Below are 23575 nucleotides of genomic sequence, written 5' to 3'. Positions count from 1 at the left end.
CCTGACAAAGACATACACATGAAGCCACAGACAGTATGCCACAGAGTTGTAAGAAACTTTTATTGAATGATATCATTTTAGCATTTAAAGCTTTTTTCTTTGCAGAGAAATGTGGTTGAGCTGAATACATTCAAAACCTCAGAAGTATTCAATAAGACACACACTCACATCTATGCATAGTATACTGTGTGTCATCCAGCAGAGAGGAATTATTGCGGTTTATACATGTAGTCATTTGCATATGGATATCTGTTAAACACATCAGCAGACATAATGGAAAGTATTGTACCGCCTGTTTGTCACGTGTACCTTTTCAAACAGCACTACAGTAGTAAGGCTGCGTTTACACAGGCAGCCCAATTGGTATCTTTATTCCACTTATTGGCCTTTTGACCAATCACATCAGATTCTTTTCACATCAAATCAATATCAGAGCTGATCTAATTGGTCAAAAGACCAATTAGTGAAAAAAATACCAGAATTGGGCTGCCTGTGTAAACGCAGCCTGTGTGTCTATCATTCTAAGCAGCTGCTCAGGGCTTACTTCTCCGGCAATAAAAACACCTTAAAGCACTCGAGTGAAAACTACACTTCAACGTCATTCAGTCGTCCATCTGGAAAGGACACTTTACAAAGGTATTACTAAAGGGTAACTATATGGGAATTACCTTTTGTAATGACCTTTAAGCATAAGAAGTTACATAGCATTGTATTCTCTTGAAAATTCTAAGACTTTGAACAAATGGTTAGTGTTCCATAGCTGTACGACTACCAGATGGCATAGTAATTAGATGATTTACTAGTTACTCTAGTAAAGTCTCCTGTAGTTACTCCAGTAAAGTGAGAACAAGTTTACACACACACACACACACACCTGAAAGTGCTATAAACACAGATATATGAAAGTTGAAATTCCATATTTAGGGAAGTTCTACAATGTACATGAAATTCATGAATAACCAGCGTTATTCATAAAACAGTGGTACCTTTGTGAGTTAAAAATACTATATGGAAAAAAACTGAAGACTAAAATAAGAATCCTTTCTTTAAATACCAGCTTTAGAAAGTCCAGCTGTAAGAAAAATCAAGTAAGTAAGTTGTGAGAGCGAAAGTCCAGATCTTTCCATCATGCAATGAAACAACTTGACATTAAAGAAGGGGGATTCAAATGTTAAACTACTGTACAGCTCCTGTAGTTCTTTGGGTAAAGGCAGATTCAGACAGCTCAACATACACACACAACCAGCATTAGTTATATCCCTGAAAACTAATACTATTTCAATCCAACAGCATTTAGAATCAACCTTATTGAAAATGTCTGTATTGTACAAAATTAGAGAAGAAAAATAACTGGGCACAACAAAGGCAGTAAAGGAGAAGTGCTTCTTGCTTATATTTCTAGAGGAGTAGCAAAACCACGATGGAATTTTCTGTCCTTTGTTGAAAATTCTCACTCACTAACTGGTGACATCACAAAAATCCCCAAAATAGAACCCTAAAATAGCAATCGTCTAACTCCTCCCTTGAAGGCAAGCAGTGATCTGATGACATCACAGGGGAAGTGATACAGACTGCTGGGAACCTGCCAGCTCCCAGAGAACAGTAGAGACGTTTTCCTATGAACAGTCTGACTGGTTGAGGAGAGGAATAGGGAGAAGGTTCTGGAGGGGCACAAAGGGGGCGGCTCTACGGCTGTTCAGTGCTGCTGGGAAGGTTAGAGTTAGGCTTCAGCTTTGAGACATTGGGTCCTACTCAATCAAAGCTGCTATCCCGGTTTCTAAGATCAAGTTTTACATTCGCAGAAAGGTCAAACAGTGGTCACAACCGTTTATTCACCGGGTATAATGAATCCTGGTTCAGGAGGCCTGCAGGGAATTTACTTACCCCATGAACACAGTTTAACTGAACTGTCGAAATAAACAGATATTTTGCTTTTTTCATATTTGTGGTAATATGAAATAGAACAGTGAAGTGAAGACATCTGGGTGTTGCTGGGAGGTGAGGGGTTCAGGGGGCCATTGCAGCGAAAGTTATTGGCTCACAGTTCATCTCTTACTTCCCTTCATGTAGGAAGGGATGGCTCCCCTGGCTGTCAGGCCCTCAAAGCGCTTGTAGGTGTAGTTGATAAAGACCCAGTCCTTATTCTTATAGTCAGCCTCCGCTGCAGCTGCTGCTGCTGGGGACTTGGTGGGAGCTGCTGCTGCTTGGGAGAGAGAAGAGGGAGAGGAAAGAGGGAGTGGAAATAGACCAGGAGAAAGGGAGAGAGCTTTATAGTTGATAGTCACAGGGTATACTGTACAACCACACACACACACACACACACACACACAGAGTCAGAATAATAATCAACTGAGACACTGGAAAATAGTTTCTGCTGAAACTGTCTGTCTTTCTCTCACCTGTGGGTGAAAGGATGTCTGACTCAGGGAACTCGTCGAAGTTTGACGTGTCGTCGATGCTTTTAATCTCAATGGGGATCGCTGCAGGTCTCTCCCTGTGATGGGAAATGAGAGAGGCAGAGGAGAGGGGGGAAAGGAGAGAGGGAGACGAGAGGACAGGGTGACAAATGCAAAACTGTTGTGAGGCCTGGACATTTGGACCACTGAGGTATAAAAACCTCATTGATTTAGATATAAACTGTTCCTTGTAAGTAGTCCCTGTGTACCTGATGTGGTCATAATCGACTCCCTCAAAAAACAGGTTTCTCTTGATCTCCTCCACTCCTGTCGCCCCGATCCGATGGTCTCCCTCACAGCAGAACCTAGGCAGTAAAATAGACATGTTTAGATCCTGAGAACAACCACGGAGGGATATAGAAGTGTGCTTGCCATAGATACAGAACTAGCTTGAGATTACATTGTAACCATTTAGTTGATGTTCATTCTTCTCAAGAGCAACATGCTGTACAGTAAGCTACAGAATGTTTCTTCATCTCGCTCTATTTTTCAACATGTTGATATGTAGTACTGGTGTTGACCTGAGGATGAGATCCTTGGCCCTCTCTGAGATAGGTACTTCTGGAGGGAACACCAGAGTCTCCTTCCAGTTCATCACCTTTTTATAGGTTTCCTGGGGCGTCTCTGAACAGAAAGGGGGGTAGCCTGGAGAGAGAGAGGGACATTTAGACAGCAATCCTAATTCAATCATAACTTGCGTCAAACTGACATCAATGCATGATTTACACAAAGGTTTCAGTTACTAATGCCACTCTTAAGTTAGGGCCTGTGTTTCCAATCAACAGATATCCCTCCTACCAATCAACATCTCATACATGATGACCCCCAAGCTCCACCAATCACAGAGCTTGTTGTATCCAGTCTGCATGAACACTTCTGGGGCAATGTAGTCTGGAGTTCCCACAGTGGAGAATGCCTGAGAAATGGTGAGAGGAGAGGACAGGGGGGAAATGAGAGAGGGAGAGGAGTGGGGGGGAAATGAGAGAGGGAGAGGGAGAGGAGAAAATGAGAGAGGGAGAGGGGAAAATGAGAGAGGGGAAAATAAGAGAGGGAGAGGGGAAAATAAGAGAGGGAGAGGGGAAAATAAGAGAGGGAGAGGGGAAAATGAGAGAGGGAGAGGGGAAAATGAGAGAGGGAGAGGGGAAAATGAGAGAGGGAGAGGGAAAATGAGAGAGGGAGAGGAGAAAATGAGAGAGGGAGAGGAGAAAATGAGAGAGGGAGAGGAGAAAATGAGAGAGGGAGAGGAGAAAATGAGAGAGGAGAGGGAAAATGAGAGAGGGAGAGGGGAAAATGAGAGAGGGGAAAATGAGAGAGGGGAAAATGAGAGAGGGAGATGAGCGGGGGGAAAATGAGAGAGGGAGATGAGCGGGGGAAAATGAGAGAGGGAGATGAGCGGGGGAAAATGAGAGAGGGAGATGAGCGGGGGGAAAATGAGAGAGGGAGATGAGCGGGGGAAAATGAGAGAGGGAGAGGAGAGAGGGGAAAATGAGAGAGGGAGAGGAGAGGGGGAAAATGAGAGAGGGAGAGGGGGAAAATGAGAGAGGGAGAGATGGGGAAAATGAGAGAGGGAGAGGGGGAAAATGAGAGAGGGGGAAAATGAGAGAGGGGGAAAATGAGAGAGGGGGAAAATGAGAGAGGGAGAAAATGAGAGAGGGAGAAAAATGAGAGAGGGAGAGGAGAAAATGAGAGAGGGAGAGGAGAAAATGAGAGAGGGAGAGGAGAAAATGAGAGAGGGAGAGGAGAAAATGAGAGAGGGAGAGGAGAAAATGAGAGGGAGAGGAGAAAATGAGAGAGGGAGAGGAGAAAATGAGAGAGGGAGAGGAGAAAATGAGAGAGGGAGAGGAGAAAATGAGAGAGGAGAGGAGAAAATGAGAGAGGGAGAGGGAAAATGAGCGAGGGAGAGGAGAAAATGAGAGAGGGAGAGGGAAAATGAGGGAGGGAGAGGGGAAAATGAGAGAGGGGAAAATGAGAGAGGGGGAAAATGAGAGAGGGAGAGGAGAGGGGGAAAATGAGAGAGGGAGAGGAGAGGGGGAAATGAGAGAGGGAGAGGAGAGGGGGAAATGAGAGAGGGAGAGGAGAGGGGGGGAAATGAGAGAGGGAGAGGACAGGGGGAAAGGAGAGAGGGAGATGAGTAGAGAGGAGAGAGGGTTAAGGCGCCTGCAGACTAGGTTCTTACTGCAATATTACTGTATGACCCTCTTGAGACACCATAGCAACAACATAGCCAGTAACACTGCATCAATATAGTCAGAATTAATCTAAGATAAATCAAGAAATCTGTAATAGATGTTGACGTTTTTGCAGAGGTCGTCTTAGTCGGGAAAAAACCTTCAGAACATCAAAATGTCACAAAATGTGACTACCTCCATAGCCCAGACAGTAGAACGACCTCCATAGCCCAGACAGTAAAACAACCTCCATAGCCCAGACAGTAGAACGACCTCCATAGCCCAGACAGTAAAATAACCTCCATAGCCCAGACAGTAGAACAACCTCCATAGCCCAGACAGTAAAACAACCTCCATAGCCCAGACAGTAAAACAACCTCCATAGCCCAGACAGTAAAACAACCTCCACAGCCCAGACAGTAAAACAACCTCCACAGCCCAGACAGTAAAACAACCTCCACAGCCCAGACAGTAAAACAACCTCCATAGCCCAGACAGTAAAACAACCTCCATAGCCCAGACAGTAAAACAACCTCCATAGCCCAGACAGTAGGACAACCTCCATAGCCCAGACAGTAGGACAACCTCCATAGCCCAGACAGTAAAACAACCTCCATAGCCCAGACAGTAAAACAACCTCCATAGCCCAGACAGTAGAACAACCTCCATAGCCCAGACAGTAGAACAACCTCCATAGCCCAGACAGTAAAACAACCTCCACAATTCAGACAGTAAAACAACCTCCACAGCCCAGACAGTAAAACAACCTCCACAGCTCAGACAGTAAAACAACCTCCATAGCACAGACAGTAAAACAACCTCTATAGCCCAGACAGTAAAACAACCTCCATAGCCCAGACAGTAAAACAACCTCCATAGCCCAGACAGTAAAACAACCTCCATAGCCCAGACAGTAAAACAATCTCCATAGCCCAGACAGTAGAACAACCTCCATAGCCCAGACAGTAGAACAACCTCCATAGCCCAGACAGTAGAACAACCTCCATAGCCCAGACAGTAGAACGACCTCCATAGCCCAGACAGTAGAACGACCTCCATAGCCCAGACAGTAAAATAACCTCCATAGCCCAGACAGTAGAACAACCTCCATAGCCCAGACAGTAGAACAACCTCCATAGCCCAGACAGTAGGACAACCTCCATAGCCCAGACAGTAGGACAACCTCCATAGCCCAGACAGTAGGACAACCTTCATAGCCCAGACAGTAGGACAACCTTCATAGCCCAGACAGTAAAACAACCTCCATAGCCCAGACAGTAAAACAACCTCCACAGCCCAGACAGTAAAACAACCTCCACAGCCCAGACAGTAAAACAACCTCCACAGCCCAGACAGTAAAACAACCTCCATAGCCCAGACAGTAAAACAACCTCCATAGCCCAGACAGTAAAACAACCTCCATAGCCCAGACAGTAAAACAACCTCCATAGCCCAGACAGTAAAACAACCTCCATAGCCCAGACAGTAAAACAACCTCCATAGCCCAGACAGTAAAACAACCTCCATAGCCCAGACAGTAAAACAACCTCCATAGCCCAGACAGTAAAACAATCTCCATACCCCAGACAGTAGAACAACCTCCATAGCCCAGACAGTAGAACAACCTCCATAGCCCAGACAGTAGAACGACCTCCATAGCCCAGACAGTAGAACGACCTCCATAGCCCAGACAGTAGAACAACCTCCATAGCCCAGACAGTAGAATGACCTCCATAGCCCAGACAGTAAAATAACCTCCATAGCCCAGACAGTAGAATGACCTCCATAGCCCAGACAGTAGAATGACCTCCATAGCCCAGACAGTAAAATAACCTCCATAGCCCAGACAGTAGAACAACCTCCATAGCCCAGACAGTAGAACAACCTCCATAGCCCAGACAGTAGAATGACCTCCATAGCCCAGACAGTAAAATAACCTCCATAGCCCAGACAGTAGAACAACCTCCATAGCCCAGACAGTAGGACAACCTCCATAGCCCAGACAGTAGGACAACCTCCATAGCCCAGACAGTAGGACAACCTCCACAGCCCAGACAGTAAAACAACCTCCACAGCCCAGACAGTAAAACAACCTCCACAGCCCAGACAGTAAAACAACCTCCATAGCCCAGACAGTAAAACAACCTCCATAGCCCAGACAGTAAAACAACCTCCACAGCCCAGACAGTAAAACAACCTCCATAGCCCAGACAGTAAAACAACCTCCATAGCCCAGACAGTAAAACAACCTCCATAGCCCAGACAGTAAAACAACCTCCATAGCCCAGACAGTAGGACAACCTCCATAGCCCAGACAGTAGGACAACCTCTATAGCCCAGACAGTAAAACAACCTCCATAGCCCAGACAGTAAAACAACCTCCATAGCCCAGACAGTAAAACCTCCATAGCCCAGACAGTAGAACAACCTCCATAGCCCAGACAGTAAAACAACCTCCATAGCCCAGACAGTAAAACAACCTCCATAGCCCAGACAGTAAAACAACCTCCATAGCCCAGACAGTAAAACAACCTCCACAATTCAGACAGTAAAACAACCTCCACAGCCCAGACAGTAAAACAACCTCCACAGCTCAGACAGTAAAACAACCTCCATAGCAGACAGTAAAACAACCTCTATAGCCCAGACAGTAAAACAACCTCCATAGCCCAGACAGTAAAACAACCTCCATAGCCCAGACAGTAAAACAACCTCCATACCCCAGACAGTAGAACAACCTCCATAGCCCAGACAGTAGAACAACCTCCACAGCCCAGACAGTAAAACAACCTCCACAGCCCAGACAGTAGAACAACCTCCACAGCCCAGACAGTAAAACAACCTCCACAGCCCAGACAGTAAAACAACCTCCACAGCCCAGACAGTAAAACAACCTCCACAGCCGACAGTAAAACAACCTCCACAGCCGACAGTAAAACAACCTCCACAGCCGACAGTAAAACAACCTCCACAGCCGACAGTAAAACAACCTCCACAGCCGACAGTAAAACAACCTCCACAGCCGACAGTAAAACAACCTCCACAGCTCAGACAGTAAAACAACCTCCACAGCCCAGACAGTAGAACAACCTCCATAGCCCAGACAGTAAAACAACCTCCATAGCCCAGACAGTAAAACAACCTCCATAGCCCAGACAGTAAAACAACCTCCATAGCCCAGACAGTAAAACAACCTCCATAGCCCAGACAGTAAAACAACCTCCATAGCCCAGACAGTAAAACAACCTCCATAGCCCAGACAGTAAAACAACCTCCACAACCCAGACAGTAAAACAACCTCCACAGCCCAGACAGTAAAACAACCTCCACAGCCCAGACAGTAAAACAACCTCCACAGCCCAGACAGTAAAACAACCTCCACAGCCGACAGTAAAACAACCTCCACAGCCGACAGTAAAACAACCTCCACAGCCGACAGTAAAACAACCTCCACAGCCGACAGTAAAACAACCTCCACAGCCGACAGTAAAACAACCTCCACAGCTCAGACAGTAAAACAACCTCCACAGCCCAGACAGTAGAACAACCTCCATAGCCCAGACAGTAAAACAACCTCCATAGCCCAGACAGTAAAACAACCTCCATAGCCCAGACAGTAAAACAACCTCCATGGCCCAGACAGTAAAACAACCTCCATAGCCCAGACAGTAAAACAACCTCCATAGCCCAGACAGTAAAACAACCTCCATAGCCCAGACAGTAAAACAACCTCCATAGCCCAGACAGTAAAACAACCTCCATAGCCCAGACAGTAGAACAACCTCCATAGCCCAGACAGTAAAACAACCTCCATAGCCCAGACAGTAAAACAACCTCCATAGCCCAGACAGTAAAACAACCTCCATAGCCCAGACAGTAGAACAACCTCCATAGCCCAGACAGTAGAACAACCTCCATAGCCCAGACAGTAAAACAACCTCCATAGCCCAGACAGTAAAACAACCTGTAGCTCACAAGTTAAATTTGCATTACCAGAAAAGTCCTGAATTGACCAAATCGACCTCAGATGTTTCTCTAACGATGCCATACACTTGCTGCGGAAATGTAACTGACGTAACAGTGAGTGTGCTGTATATCTCCTTACAGGGACATGACTCCAACCACCTGCACATCAGATGTGTACTGCACTGTGTCTGTGTTCCTACGCTGCCCTTCCTCACTTCATCCAGAGACAGTCTCTACCGAACAACAGGCTCTCTGGAGCTGCTATACTCTTTCACATGAGAGAACACTTTTTCCTATGAGTAAATAAACACAACCAACACGTTTAAAAAACAGAGGTCATTGTGAAACCGTATACTAGTCATCCCTGTTGTGTTTATGAGGATGTTTAAGGTAAGCTGAGTAGTAATTGAAGGTAGCCAGAGCTCCATGACACCCACCAGCTGGCGTCTGTTCCTCTTCCAAGTCTCTGCTTTCCTCTTGGAGTTCATGTACTGAGATGCTGTAAAGAAAACAGTATTTGTCACAGACACAACTCAATTACAACTACACACATCGGTGGAAAATGTACGACAAATCATGACAAATAAGTGCCTTCAGAAAGGATTCATACTCCTTGACTTATTCCACATTTTGATGTGTCACAACCTGAATTCTAAATGTATTAAATAGATTGTTTTCCTCACTCATTTACACACAATTTCCCATAATGAAAATGTGAACAAAATGTTTTTAGAAATGTTTGTAGATTTATTGAAAATTAAATACAGAAATGTATAATTCACTTAAGTCAATACATGTTAGAATCACCTTTGGCGGCGATTACAGCTGTGAGTTTTTCTGGGTAAGTCTCTAAGAGCTTTGCACATCTGTACAATATTTTCCCCATGATCCTTTTCAAAATGAATTGTTAGATAAACATTTTCAAAACTGTAACTCAGCCGCTGAGGATCATTCACTGTCCTCGGTAAGTAACTCCAGTGTAGATTTGGCCTTGTGTTAGAAAAGCAGCCTGAAACAGGTTTTCCTAGGATTTTGCCTGTGCTTAGCTCCATTTACTTAATTTTTTTTATCCTGAAAAACTACACAGTCCTTTACAAGTATACCTATAATATGACGCAGCCACCACTATGCCTGAAAATATGGAGAGTGTATTGTGTGTTGTATTTGCCCCAGACACAACACTTTGTACTCAGGACAAAAAGTGAATTGCTTTGCCAAATGTTTTGCAGTATTACTTTATTGCCTTTTAGCAAACAGGATGCATGTTTGTACTCTGTACAGGCTTCCTTCTTTTCATTCTGTAATTTAGGTTAGTATTGGGGAGTAAATACAATGTTGCTGATCCATCCTCAGTTTTCTCCTATCACAGCCATTAAACTCTGTAACTGTTTTAAAGTCACCATTGGCATCGTGGTGAAATCCCTGAGTGGTTTCCTTCCTCTCCGGTAACTGGGTTAGGAAGGATGCCTGTATCTTTGTAGTGACTGGGTGTACTGATACACCATCCAAAGTGTAATTAATAACTTCACCATGCACAAAAGGCTCCCAAATGGCACAGTGGTCTAAGACAACCTGGTTCGAATCCAGACTACAGTGGGGCAAAAAAGTATTTAGTCAGCCACCAATTGTGCAAGTTCTCCCACTTAAAAAGACGAGAGAGGCCTGTAATTTTCATCATAGGTACACTTCAACTATGACAGACAAAATGAGAAAAAAAATCCAGAAAATCACATTGTAGGATTTTTAATAAATTTATTTGCAAATTATGGTGGAAAATAAGTATTTGGTCAATAACAAAAGTTTATCTCAATACTTTGTTATATACCCTTTGTTGGCAATGACAGAGGTCAAACATTTTCTGTAAGTCTTCACAAGGTTTTCACACACTGTTGCTGGTATTTTGGCCCATTCCTCCATGCAGATCTCCTCTAAAGCAGTGATGTTTTGGGGCTGTTGCTGGGCAACACAGACTTTTCAACTCACTCCAAAGATTTTCTATGGGGTTGAGATCTGGAGACTGGCTAGACCACTCCAGGACCTTGAAATGCTTCTTACGAAGCCACTCCCTCGTTGCCCGGGTGGTGTGTTTGGGATCATTGTCATGCTGAAAGAACCAGCCACGTTTCATCTTCAATGCCCTTGCTGATGGAAGGAGGTTTTCCCTCAAAATCTCACGATACATGGCCCCACTCATTCTTTCCTTTACACGGATCAGTCGTCCTGGTCCCTTTGCAGAAAAACAGCCCCAAAGCACACTACGATGTAATGATGTTTCCACCCCCATGCTTCACAGTAGGTATGGTGTTCTTTGGATGCAACTCAGCATTCTTTGTCCTCCAAACACAATAAGTTGAGTTTTACCAAAAAGTTATATTTTGGTTTCATCTGACCATATGACATTCTCCCAATCTTCTTCTGGATCATCCAAATGCTCTCTAGCAAACTTCAGACGGGCCTGGACATGCACTTGCTTAACTTCTTGCGTCGAGCCATCCCGGATCCGGTATCGTGGCTACAGCCTCAAGCTCATTACCATAACGCAACGTTAACTATTCATGAAAATCGCAAATGAAATGAATCTATTTGCTCTCAAGCTTAGCCTTTTGTTAACAACACTGTCATCTCAGATTTTCAAAATATGCTTCTCAACCATTGCAAAAGAAGCATTTGTGTAACAGTTTTGATAGCTAGCGTAGCATTTAGCGTTAGCATTCAGCAGGCAACATTTTCACAAAAACCAGAAAACCATTCAAATAAAATCATTTACCTTTGAAGAACTTCGGATGTTTTCAATGAGGAGACTCTCAGATAGCAAATGTTCAGTTTTTCCTGAAAGATGATTTGTTTAGGACAAAACGCTCCGTTTTCTGCGTCACGTTTAGCTTCGGAAAAAACCTGCATCCAGGATTGTGTAAATCTATCCGCAAGCTCATTAGCATAACACAACGTTAACTATTCATGAAAATTGCAAATGAAATGAATCTATTTGCTCTCAGGCTTAGCCTTTTGTTAACAACACTGTCATCTCAAATTTTCAAAATATGCTTTTGAACCATAGCTAAACAAGCATTTGTGTAACAGTATTGATAGCCTAGCATAGGATTATGCCTGTCTTTCAGCATGCAACATTTTCACAAAAACCAGAAAAGGGTTCAAATAAAATAATTTACCTTTGAAGAACTTCAGATGTTTTCAATGAGGAGACTCTGTTAGATAGCAAATGTTCCGTTTTTACAAAAAATATTATTTGTGTCGACTAATCGCTCCGTTTTGTTCATCACGTTTTGGTAAAAAAAAATATATATATATATTAAGTAATTAAAACACGAACTTTTTTCCAAATTAACTCCATAATATCGACAGAAACATGGCAAACCAATGTTTAGAATCAATCCTCAAGGTGTTTTTCACATATCTATCGACGATAAAATCCTTCGTGGCAGTTGACTTTCTCTTCTGAAGAAATGGAACGCGCATGGACCTACAGATTACGCAATAATTTCGACACAGGACACCGGGCGGGACACCAGGTAAATGTAGTCTCTTATGGTCAATCTTCCAATGATATGCCTACAAACACGTCACAATGCTGTAGACACCTTGGAGAAACGACACAAAGGGCAGGCTCATTCCTGGCGCATTGACAGCCATATAAGGAGACATTGGAACATAGCGCCTTCAGAATCTGGGGCATTTCCAGTATGAAACTTCATCTTGGTTTCGCCTGTTGCATTAGTTCTGGGGCACTCACAGATAATATCTTTGCAGTTTTGGAAACGTCAGAGTTTTGTCTTTCCAAGGCTGTCAATTCCATGCATAGTCGAGCATCTTTTCGTGACAAAATATTGCGCTTAAAACGGGCACGTCTTTTTATCCAATAATGACATAGCGCCCCCATAGGTTGAAGAGGTTAAGCAGGGGGACACGTCTGGCACTGCAGGATTTGAGTCCCTGGCGGCGTAGTGTGTTACTGATGGTAGGCTTTGTTACTTTGGTCCCAGCTCTCTGCAGGTCATTCACTAGGTCCCCCTGTGTGGTTCTGGGATTTTTGCTCACCGTTCTTGTGATCATTTTGACCCGACGGGGTGAGATCTTGCATGGAGCCCCAGATCGAGGGAGATTATCAGTGGTCTTGCATGTCTTCCATTTCCTAATAATTGCTCCCACAGTTGAATTCTTCAAACCAAGCTGCGTACCTATTGCAGATTCAGTCTTCCCAGCCTGGTGCAGGTCTACAATTTTGTTTCTGGTGTCCTTTGACAGATCTTTGGTCTTGGCCATAGTGGAGTTTGGAGTGTGACTGTTTGAGGTTGTGGACAGGTGTCTTTTATACTGATAAGTTCAAACAGGTGCCATTAATACAGGTAACGAGTGGAGGACAGAGGAGCCTCTTAAAGAAGCCTCTTACAGGTCTGTGAGAGCCAGAAATCTTGCTTGTTTGTAGGTGACCAAATACTTATTTTCCACCATAATTTGCAAATAAATTCATTAAAAATCCTACAATGTGATTTTCTGGAGTTTTTTTCTCATTTTGTCTGTCATAGTTGAAGTGTACCTATGATGAAAATTACAGGCCTCTCATATTTTTAAGTGGGAGAACTTGCACAATTGGTGGCTGACTAAATACTTTTTTGCCCCACTGTATATCACAACCAGCTGTGATTGGGAGTCCCACAGGGCCGCGCCCAATTGGCCCAGCGTCACCAGAGTTTGGCCGGTGTAGGCCACCTTTGTAAATGAGAATTTGTTCCTAACTGACTTGCCTAGTTAAATAAATAACAAACAAAAAATATTCAATGTCTGCTTTTAAAAAAATTTTTTTTACTCATCTACCAATAGGTGCCCTTCATTGCGAGGCATTGGAAAACCTCCCTGGTCTTTATTTGAATCTGTGTCTGAAATTCACTGCTCAACTGAGGGAGCTACAGATCATTTTATGTGTGGGTACAGGGGAAAGTAGTCATTCAAAAATCATGGGGTATTGTGTGTTTAGGCCGGCAACAAAACAAAAAAAAGATTCAATCAATTTTATATTCAGGCTGGGAAAAGTCAAGGGGTGTGAATACTTTCTGAAGTAATTGTATACTGTACGTTGTATAGTTTTATCAACTGAAATGAATCACATATGGCTTTATTGTTGTACTCACTGAAGTCATTGGAGATGCTGTGGTTGAGGTTCCTGTAGAACTCTGTCCGATGGGCTTTCTTCAACCCTGTGCACAGGCCAAAGTCTGACAGCTTCACATGGCCCTGGAAAACACACACGGTTAGCTGTACTACACTACTTCCAGGGGATGTTTCAGTAATACTGTGTGACAACACCAGAGTGTTTCTGAAATCACACTTCCTATGGATGTTTCAGTAATACTGTGTAACAACACCAGAGAGTGTTTCTGAAATCACACTTCCTGTGGATGTTTCAGTAATACTGTGTGACAACACCAAAGAGTGTTTCTGAAATCACACTTCCTGTGGATGTTTCAGTAATACTGTGCGACAACACCAAAGAGTGTTTCTGAAATCACACTTTCTGTGGATGTTTCAGTAATACTGTGCGACAACACCAAAGAGTGTTTCTGAAATCACACTTCCTGTGGATGTTTCAGTAATACTGTGCGACAACACCAAAGGGTGTTTCTGAATCACTTCCGGTAATTACGAGTGGATACCGACCGTCATCAGACGAGAGGAGCAGATCCGAATTGAATTTCAACGATTAATACCATAACGGAGGAGGTGAGAGTAACATTTAATTTGACAATGATCATGTACACGTTGTAGATGTACCATACGAACTTACTTTATGAACGTTGTTTTATTGATAGTTTGCGTGGGAGATATGGAGATTTCGTCTACTTTGGAAAGTTGTGATAATGTTAGATAACGTAAGAGTAAAACAAAGGCTCATCTCTCCTGACTGACAATCACACTGTGATCACATTAGTCTTTAATAGTAAAACAAAGGCTCTATGGTGTTTACTCCAAACGCTGTTGAGTTCCGTTTTGTACAACTACTGAAGTTGTTCATGCATCGCGGTACTTCCGTCTTGTGCGTGTGATACAAATCGTGATAGCCACACAGAGACCCTCTTTTTAGATTCGGTTTGAAAGTACTTTAATGTCGATACTTTGTCTCCAATTTCTACACACAAAATGAAAAAATCTACGGACAACAAGTTCAAATTGAATTGTATTCAACATTCGCGAAAGAGACAGGGGACATATGTGTGTGTTTTGTCCACAGAATACCACAGTGTGAGTCGTAATACCCATAAAACCTAGCGGTTAAACAAGGAAATGTTTTTCACCATTCATTTTCCCCATAGGGCATTTTTAGAAACACTTCAAAAATCACTTCAACACAGCAAACGTGCTGTCACTGCAAAGTACTGTTGGCTGCAATTGTTAAAAACCGATTAGGGACTGTACATTATTTATAATGAACGATACCAGGAGAACAGTTAACCTCTGAAAATGAACATGGATGGTTAACCTCTGAAAATGAACCCTCCCTTCAGGAAAATATATTTTTACCAGAATAATGAACGATACCAGGAGAACAGTTAACCTCTGAAAATGAACATGGATGGCCCTCCCTTCAGGAAAATATATTTTTACCAGAATAATGAACGATACCAGGAGAACAGTTAACCTCTGAAAATGAACATGGATGGCCCTCCCTTCAGGAAAATATATTTTTACCAGAATAATGAACGATACCAGGAGAACAGTTAACCTCTGAAAATGAACATGGATGGCCCTCCCTTCAGGAAAATATGTTTTTACCAGAATAATGAACGATACCAGGAGAACAGTTTGCACTGCAGGATCCAGAAATGGCATCAGTGAAGGTGGAAGACTACAGTCAAACACTGGAGCTGAATGTCAACATTAAAGATGATGAAGAAGAGGAGGAGCAGCGCAGGTCCTAATCCAGGCACTCGTCATCTCCCGTCTGGATTACTGCAACTCGCTGTTGGCTGGGCTCTCTGCCTGTGCCATTAAACCCCTACAACTCATCCAGAACGCCGCAGCCCGTCTGGTGTTCAACCTTCCCAAGTTCTCTCACGTCACCCCGCTCCTCCGCTCTCTCCACTGGCTTCCAGTTGAAGCTCGCATCCGCTACAAGACCATGGTGCTTGCCTACGGAGCTGTGAGGGGAACGGCACCTCAGTACCTCCAGGCTCTGATCAGGCCCTACACCCAAACAAGGGCACTGCGTTCATCCACCTCTGGCCTGCTCGCCTCCCTACCACTGAGGAAGTACAGTTCCCGCTCAGCCCAGTCAAAACTGTTCGCTGCTCTGGCCCCCAATGGTGGAACAAACTCCCTCACGACGCCAGGACAGCGGAGTCAATCACCACCTTCCGGAGACACCTGAAACCCCACCTCTTTAAGGAATACCTAGGATAGGATAAAGTAATCCCTCTCACCCCCCCCCCCCTTAAAATATTTAGATGCACTACTGTTCCACTGGATGTCATAAGGTGAATGCACCAATTTGTAAGTCGCTCTGGATAAGAGCGTCTGCTAAATGACTTAAATGTAATGTAAATGTAAATCACACTTCCTGTGCATGTTTCAGTAATACTGTGCGACAACACCAGAGTGTTTCTGAAATCACACTTCCTGGGGATGTTTCAGTAATACTGTGTGACAACACCAGAGAGTGTTTCTCAAATCACACTTCTTGGGGATGTTTCAGTAATACTGTGTAACAACACCAGAGAGTGTTTCTGAAATCACACTTCCTGTGGATGTTTCAGTAATACTGTGTAACAACATCAGAGAGTGTTTCTGAAATCACACTTCCTGGGGATGTTTCAGTAATACTGTGCGACAACACCAGAGAGTGTTTCTGAAATCACACTTCCTGTGGATGTTTCAGTAATACTGTGTAACAACATCAGAGAGTGTTTCTGAAATCACACTTCCTGGGGATGTTTCAGTAATACTGTGCGACAACACCAGAGAGTGTTTCTGAAATCACACTTCCTGTGGATGTTTCAGTAATACTGTGTGACAACACCAGAGAGTGTTTCTGAAATCACACTTCCTGTGGATGTTTCAGTAATACTGTGTGACAACACCAGAGAGTGTTTCTGAAATCACACTTCCTGTGGTGACTGTGAAACTGTGTGTGGATTTATTAATCTTAGACAGGGTCGACAGACAGATCACCACATTATAATGCTGATGTCACTCTCCTGTCTATGTGTGTGTAATGATGTCATTTCAACCATATTTAAACCTGTGTGTAATGATGTCATTTCAACCATATTTAAACCTGTGTGTAATGATGTCATTTCAACCATATTTAAACCTGTGTGTAATGATGTCATTTCAACCATATTTAAACCTGTGTGTAATGATGTCATTTCAACCATATTTAAACCTGTTTGTAATGATGTCATTTCAACCATATTTAAACCTGTGTGTAATGATGTCATTTCAACCATATTTAAACCTGTGTGTAATGATGTCATTTCAACCATATTTAAACCTGTGTGTAATGATGTCATTTCAACCATATTTAAACCTGTGTGTAATGATGTCATTTCAACCTGTTTGTAATTATGTCATTTCAACCATATTTAAACCTGTGTGTAATGATGTCATTTCAACCATATTTAAACCTGTGTGTAATGATGTCATTTCAACCATATTTAAACCTGTGTGTAATGATGTCATTTCAACCATATTTAAACCTGTGTGTAATGATGTCATTTCAACCATATTTAAACCTGTGTGTAATGATGTCATTTCAACCATATTTAAACCTGTGTGTAATGATGTCATTTCAACCATATTTAAACCTGTGTGTAATGATGTCATTTCAACCTGTGTGTAATGATGTCATTTCAACCATATTTAAACCTGTGTGTAATGATGTCATTTCAACCATATTTAAACCTGTGTGTAATGATGTCATTTCAACCATATTTAAACCTGTTTGTAATTATGTCATTTCAACCAGGTAGTGTGTATGTGTACCTTAGAGTCCAGCAGTACATTGTCAGGTTTGATGTCTCTGTGTATGAAGCCCATCTGGTGTATAGAGTCTATGGCCAGTACCGTCTCAGCCACATAGAACTGAGTCTCCTCCTCTGACAGAGTATCCTTCTTCATCAGCAATGTCATCATGTCACCTGCAGGGGATGCAACACAGACCATCAGCATCACACACACACACACACAAACACGACTGCAAACATGCACATGGACATGGACAAACATAACACCCACATCTCCAGGAGCTATAGGAGAATGAGCTCATTGTAATGGCTGGAATGTAATGCATGGAACAGAGTCGAACATGTGGTTTCATATGCTTGATACCTTCCATATACTACATTCCAGCCATTACAATGAGCCCATCCTCCTATAGCTCCTCCCACCAGCCTCCACTGACCTCCAGGTAGGAACTCCATGAGTAAGTAGAGGTTAATCTTGTCCTGGAAGCTGTAGAACATCTTGACCACCCACAGACTGTCTGCCTGCACCAGGATGTCCCTCTCAGCCCGGATATGGCCCACCTAACATAGAAATACAACACAGATCATGCAGAATTAACAGACATATTCTCTCTACACTCATTAGCACTGAGTGAATAGTGCTTTTTGAGGTCGCTCGTTTTCGGTTCGATTAATTTTAAAAAAATCGTTTTGGTTATGATTATTTTTAAACATTAAATTAATTAAGAAATAATGACATTAAAACTATTTCAGATTTGATTTATGGAAATTCCAAAGGAAAAAATATTGAACATTCAACTGCCAAAACATTGACAATTTTCCATTGTCTCTGTCAGGTCCACACTGAGCAGACATCAATAAATACAATATTTCAGTTGTGTGTATAACTTCCTTTTTTATTTCATTACTTTATTATTTTCCATTCCAAGTCATCATCTCTGCTCAGGCAGTAGCAACCAGCCAGCGAGACAACCGCTATCTCTGCTCGGGCAGTAGCAACCAGCCAACCAGACAACACTATCTCTGCGCGGGCAGTAGCAACCAGCCAGCCAGACAACGCTATCTCTGCTCGGGCAGTAGCAACCAGCCAGCCAGACAACGCTATCTCTGCTCGGGCAGTAGCAACCAGCCAGCCAGACAACGCTATCTCTGCTCGGGCAGTAGCAACCAGCCAGCCAGACAACGGGCAGTAGCAACCAGCCAGCGAGACAACGGTATCTCTGCTCGGGCAGTAGCAACCAGCCAGCCAGACACCGCTATCTCTGCGCGGGCAGTAGCAACCAGCCAGCCAGACAACGCTATCTCTGCGCGGGCAGTAGCAACCAGCCAGCCAGACAACGCTATCTCTGCGCGGGCAGTAGCAACCAGCCAGCCATACAACGTTATCTCTGCTCGGGCAGTAGCAACCAGCCAGCCAGACAACGCTCTCTCTGCTCGGGCAGTAGCAACCAGCCAGCCATACAACGTTATCTCTGCTCGGGCAGTAGCAACCAGCCAGCCAGACAACACTCTCTCTGCTCGGGCAGTACCAACCAGCCAGCCAGACAACGCTATCTCCGCTCGGGCAGTAGCAACCAGCCAGCCAGACAACGATATCTATGCTCAGGCAGTAGCAACACACACACACACACACACACACACGCGCAGTACTAAAAGTTTACTTGTTCAATGAATCGGAAGAAGAAAAAGAGTTAGATGTTTTCTTTTATCCATTATCTCACTAGGAACAACTTAGTAGTAACTGTAGTTCTGACTGCGCTATTCTTTCTTTTTGCAACATGAAATCACTATCAGTTAGCATGTGGAACATTCAGGGCCTAAACTCATCAACCTTTGGACTGAAGAGTTTAGCACTGGAGTTAAATCTTAAAGATGTTGACATCATCATTCTGCAGGAGACATGGTGTAAGGCTGACATTGTCACTCACTGCCCCACAGGCTACAGAGAGGTAATCATTCTGTAGGAGACATGGTGTAAGGCTGACATTGTCACTCACTGTCCCACAGGCTACAGAGAGGTAATCATTCTGCAGGAGACATGGTGTAAGGCTGACATTGTCACTCACTGTCCCACAGGCTACAGAGAGGTAATCATTCTGCAGGAAACATGGTGTAAGGCTGACATTGTCACTCACTGTCCCACAGGCTACAGAGAGGTAATCATTCTGCAGGAGACATGGTGTAAGGCTGACGTTGTCACTCACTGTCCCACAGGCTACAGAGAGGTAATCATTCTGCAGGAGACATGGTGTAAGGCTGACACTGTCACTCACTGTCCCACAGGCTACAGAGAGGTAATCATTCTGTAGGAGACATGGTGTAAGGCTGACATTGTCACTCACTGTCCCACAGGCTACAGAGAGGTAATCATTCTGTAGGAGACATGGTGTAAGGCTGACATTGTCACTCACTGCCCCACAGGCTACAGAGAGGTAATCATTCTGCAGGAGACATGGTATAAGGCTGACACTGTCACTCACTGTCCCACAGACTACAGAGAGGTAATCATTCTGCAGGAGACATGGTGTAAGGCTGACGCTGTCACTCACTGTCCCACAGGCTAGAGAGGTAATCATTCTGCAGGAGACATGGTGTAAGGCTGACGCTGTCACTCACTGTCCCACAGGCTAGAGAGGTAATCATTCTGCAGGAGACATGGTGTAAGGCTGACGCTGTCACTCACTGCCCCACAGGCTACAGAGAGGTAATCATTCTGCAGGAGACATGGTGTAAGGCTGACGCTGTCACTCACTGCCCCACAGGCTACAGAGAGGTAATCATTCTGTAGGAGACATGGTGTAAGGCTGACATTGTCACTCACTGCCCCACAGGCTACAGAGAGGTAATCATTCTGCAGGAGACATGGTATAAGGCTGACACTGTCACTCACTGTCCCACAGGCTACAGAGAGGTAATCATTCTGCAGGAGACATGGTGTAAGGCTGACATTGTCACTCACTGTCCCACAGGCTACAGAGAGGTAATCATTCTGTAGGAGACATGGTGTAAGGCTGACATTGTCACTCACTGCCCCACAGGCTACAGAGAGGTAATCATTCTGCAGGAGTGATAGAGGAAAATATGTTTGAAATGACTAATTATGTATACATTCCAATCAGAAACTGACTAGTCCAAATGCTATAATGTACTGTCCCTCTTGCTCCCTTTCACAATTGTATATAATGTAGTCAGGAAGTTTAGTAACAATGAAGGTCTGTTCTTTAAGTTCATTCAGTTGTACAAATCTCCAGGTGGTGGGAACGGGCCATCTCCAAAATGGTCGGGAATGTTGATTTATGCTGACTGGCCTTGACTTCGTGCTGATAACGCCGGAGGCTTGAGAATTAGAGGGGCCCTCTGTTTGTGAAACGGAACGTTTGGAAAACGCTGACGTCATTTTCAGTTTATAACCTGTGGTAATGTGTGTAAGCATTTAGTACTCTCTGGAATTAAACGCTCTTTACCTGGCTTTTAAGACTGGTCTCGATCTACTTCATGCATAATTAATGAACTTACACCTCATTAATGAATAGAAACGAGTGTGAAATTGGTTTTGGCAATTAAAGCAGAGTAATTTAGAATTTCTCTATCAAGGAGACATGGTGTAAGGCTGACGTTGTCACTCACTGCCCCACAGGCTACAGAGAGGTAATCATTCTGTAGGAGACATGGTGTAAGGCTGACATTGTCACTCACTGCCCCACAGGCTACAGAGAGGTAATCATTCTGCAGGAGACATGGTGTAAGGCTGACGCTGTCACTCACTGCCCCACAGGCTACAGAGAGGTAATCATTCTGTAGGAGACATGGTGTAAGGCTGACGCTGTCACTCACTGTCCCACAGGCTACAGAGAGGTAATCATTCTGCAGGAGACATGGTGTAAAGGCTGACGTTGTCACTCACTGTCCCACAGGCTACAGAGAGGTAATCATTCTGCAGGAGACATGGTGTAAGGCTGACGCTGTCACTCACTGTCCCACAGGCTACAGAGAGGTAATCATTCTGCAGGAGACATGGTGTAAGGCTGACGTTGTCACTCACTGTCCCACAGGCTACAGAGAGGTAATCATTCTGTAGGAGACATGGTGTAAGGCTGACGCTGTCACTCACTGTCCCACAGGCTACAGAGAGGTAATCATTCTGCAGGAGACATGGTGTAAGGCTGACGTTGTCACTCACTGTCCCACAGGCTACAGAGAGGTAATCATTCTGTAGGAGACATGGTGTAAGGCTGACGTTGTCACTCACTGCCCCACAGGCTACAGAGAGGTAATCATTCTGTAGGAGACATGGTGTAAGGCTGACGCTGTCACTCACTGTCCCACAGGCTACAGAGAGGTAATCATTCTGTAGGAGACATGGTATAAGGCTGACGTTGTCACTCACTGCCCCACAGGCTACAGAGAGGTAATCATTCTGCAGGAGACATGGTGTAAGGCTGACATTGTCACTCACTGTCCCACAGGCTACAGAGAGGTAATCATTCTGCAGGAGACATGGTATAAGGCTGTAATCATTCGTTGTCACTCACTGTCCCACAGGCTACAGAGAGGTAATCATTCTGCAGGAGACATGGTGTAAGGCTGACATTGTCACTCACTGTCCCACAGGCTACAGAGAGGTAATCATTCTGCAGGAGACATGGTATAAGGCTGACGTTGTCACTCACTGTCTCACAGGCTACAGAGAGGTAATCATTCTGCAGGAGACATGGTGTAAGGCTGACATTGTCACTCACTGTCCCACAGGCTACAGAGAGGTAATCATTCTGCAGGAGACATGGTATAAGGCTGACGCTGTCACTCACTGTCTCACAGGCTACAGAGAGGTAATCATTCTGCAGGAGACATGGTGTAAGGCTGACATTGTCACTCACTGTCCCACAGGCTACAGAGAGGTAATCATTCTGCAGGAGACATGGTATAAGGCTGACGTTGTCACTCACTGCCCCACAGGCTACAGAGAGGTCATTGTGCCGTCACAGAAACACAGCTCTGTCAATAGAGGCAGAGACTCTGGAGGATTGATCATTTGATACAAATCCAAACTACTAAATCTAATTGATCCCCTCAAAATGTGTAAATATCACATTCGGTTAAAACTGAAAAACATGAGATATTCCCCACCCTTGAGGAACAGACGTGCCATTTCCAGGCCCAGGGAAATGTGCTCATCTGTGGAGATACAAATGTGCACACAGGACCCCTACCTGATCTAATGACCACAAGGGGGGACAGCTTTATTACAGGCCATACTGTTTCTAACTGTCTTCATCTCCCCATAGAAACAACAGTGACAGCACCATCAACAAAAACGGAAGGGATCTGTTGAAGCTCTGTAGAAGCCTGGGTCTGTACTTTGTCAATGGTAGGTTACGGGGGGACTCTTTGGGGAGATTCACCTACTGCTCACCTCTTGGCCACAGTACAGTAGACTATATGATCACAGACATTGACCCCTTCTCTCTCAGCTCATTCACTGTCAAGCCACTAATACCTCTGTCTGATCACAGCCAAATTACCTTGTTCCTCAAAACCACACATTCACAGCCCAGACGAATACCAGAAAGCAACCAGTAACCAAAAAATTCAAACACTCTTAGATAACTTTCTGGATACCACACCCACTCAGAGTATTAAAAAAAATGAAATGATATATTCAGGAAAACTGCAAAAGAAGCACAACTGAAATTGATTTTAAAAAAAGAAAGAAAAAAAAGACCACAGATGACAACTGTTTGATGCAGATTGTAAAAGTATAAGGAAAAAACATAGAACACTATCCAACCAAAAGCACAGAGACTCAAATAATTGTGAATTACGCCTTAATTACTGTGAGACTTTAAAACTCTATAAACGTACACTCGTAACCAAAAAAGCACAGTACAACAGCAAACAGCTGACACTAATTGAGGAGTCCATAAACACATCAACTTCTGGCAAAATTGGAAAAACCTAAATAAGAATCGAAACTAGAGGAATTAGAGATACAAAATGGACAACCCATTTT

General features: G+C 43.9%; 1 protein-coding gene across 3 annotated transcripts in view; it reads right to left on the bottom strand.

Moving 5' to 3' along the window:
• Positions 1 to 43: 43 nt before the first annotated feature.
• LOC115142741 (serine/threonine-protein kinase 38-like) overlaps positions 44 to 23575 on the bottom strand; it is a 40599-nt gene continuing 17067 nt past the window's right edge. Inside the window, exons 6-14 of one of the 3 annotated variants that reach the window (XM_029682421.2) lie at positions 18003 to 18126; positions 17585 to 17739; positions 13738 to 13840; positions 9028 to 9089; positions 3255 to 3372; positions 2978 to 3101; positions 2666 to 2761; positions 2400 to 2494; positions 44 to 2203 (exon numbers count right to left, since the gene is read on the bottom strand). In XM_029682421.2, coding sequence (XP_029538281.1) covers positions 2046 to 2203; positions 2400 to 2494; positions 2666 to 2761; positions 2978 to 3101; positions 3255 to 3372; positions 9028 to 9089; positions 13738 to 13840; positions 17585 to 17739; positions 18003 to 18126 — 1035 coding nt within the window. In that variant the 3' untranslated portion in view covers positions 44 to 2045. The remainder of the gene's footprint in view (positions 2204 to 2399; positions 2495 to 2665; positions 2762 to 2977; positions 3102 to 3254; positions 3373 to 9027; positions 9090 to 13737; positions 13841 to 17584; positions 17740 to 18002; positions 18127 to 23575) is intronic. The other 2 variants (XM_029682428.2, XM_029682437.2) reach the window with 2 other exon arrangements.

Source organism: Oncorhynchus nerka, linkage group LG2 (genome assembly GCF_034236695.1).
Source record: "Oncorhynchus nerka isolate Pitt River linkage group LG2, Oner_Uvic_2.0, whole genome shotgun sequence".
Lineage (NCBI taxonomy): Eukaryota > Metazoa > Chordata > Actinopteri > Salmoniformes > Salmonidae > Oncorhynchus > Oncorhynchus nerka.
This window is presented reverse-complemented; position numbering and strand designations above follow the sequence as displayed.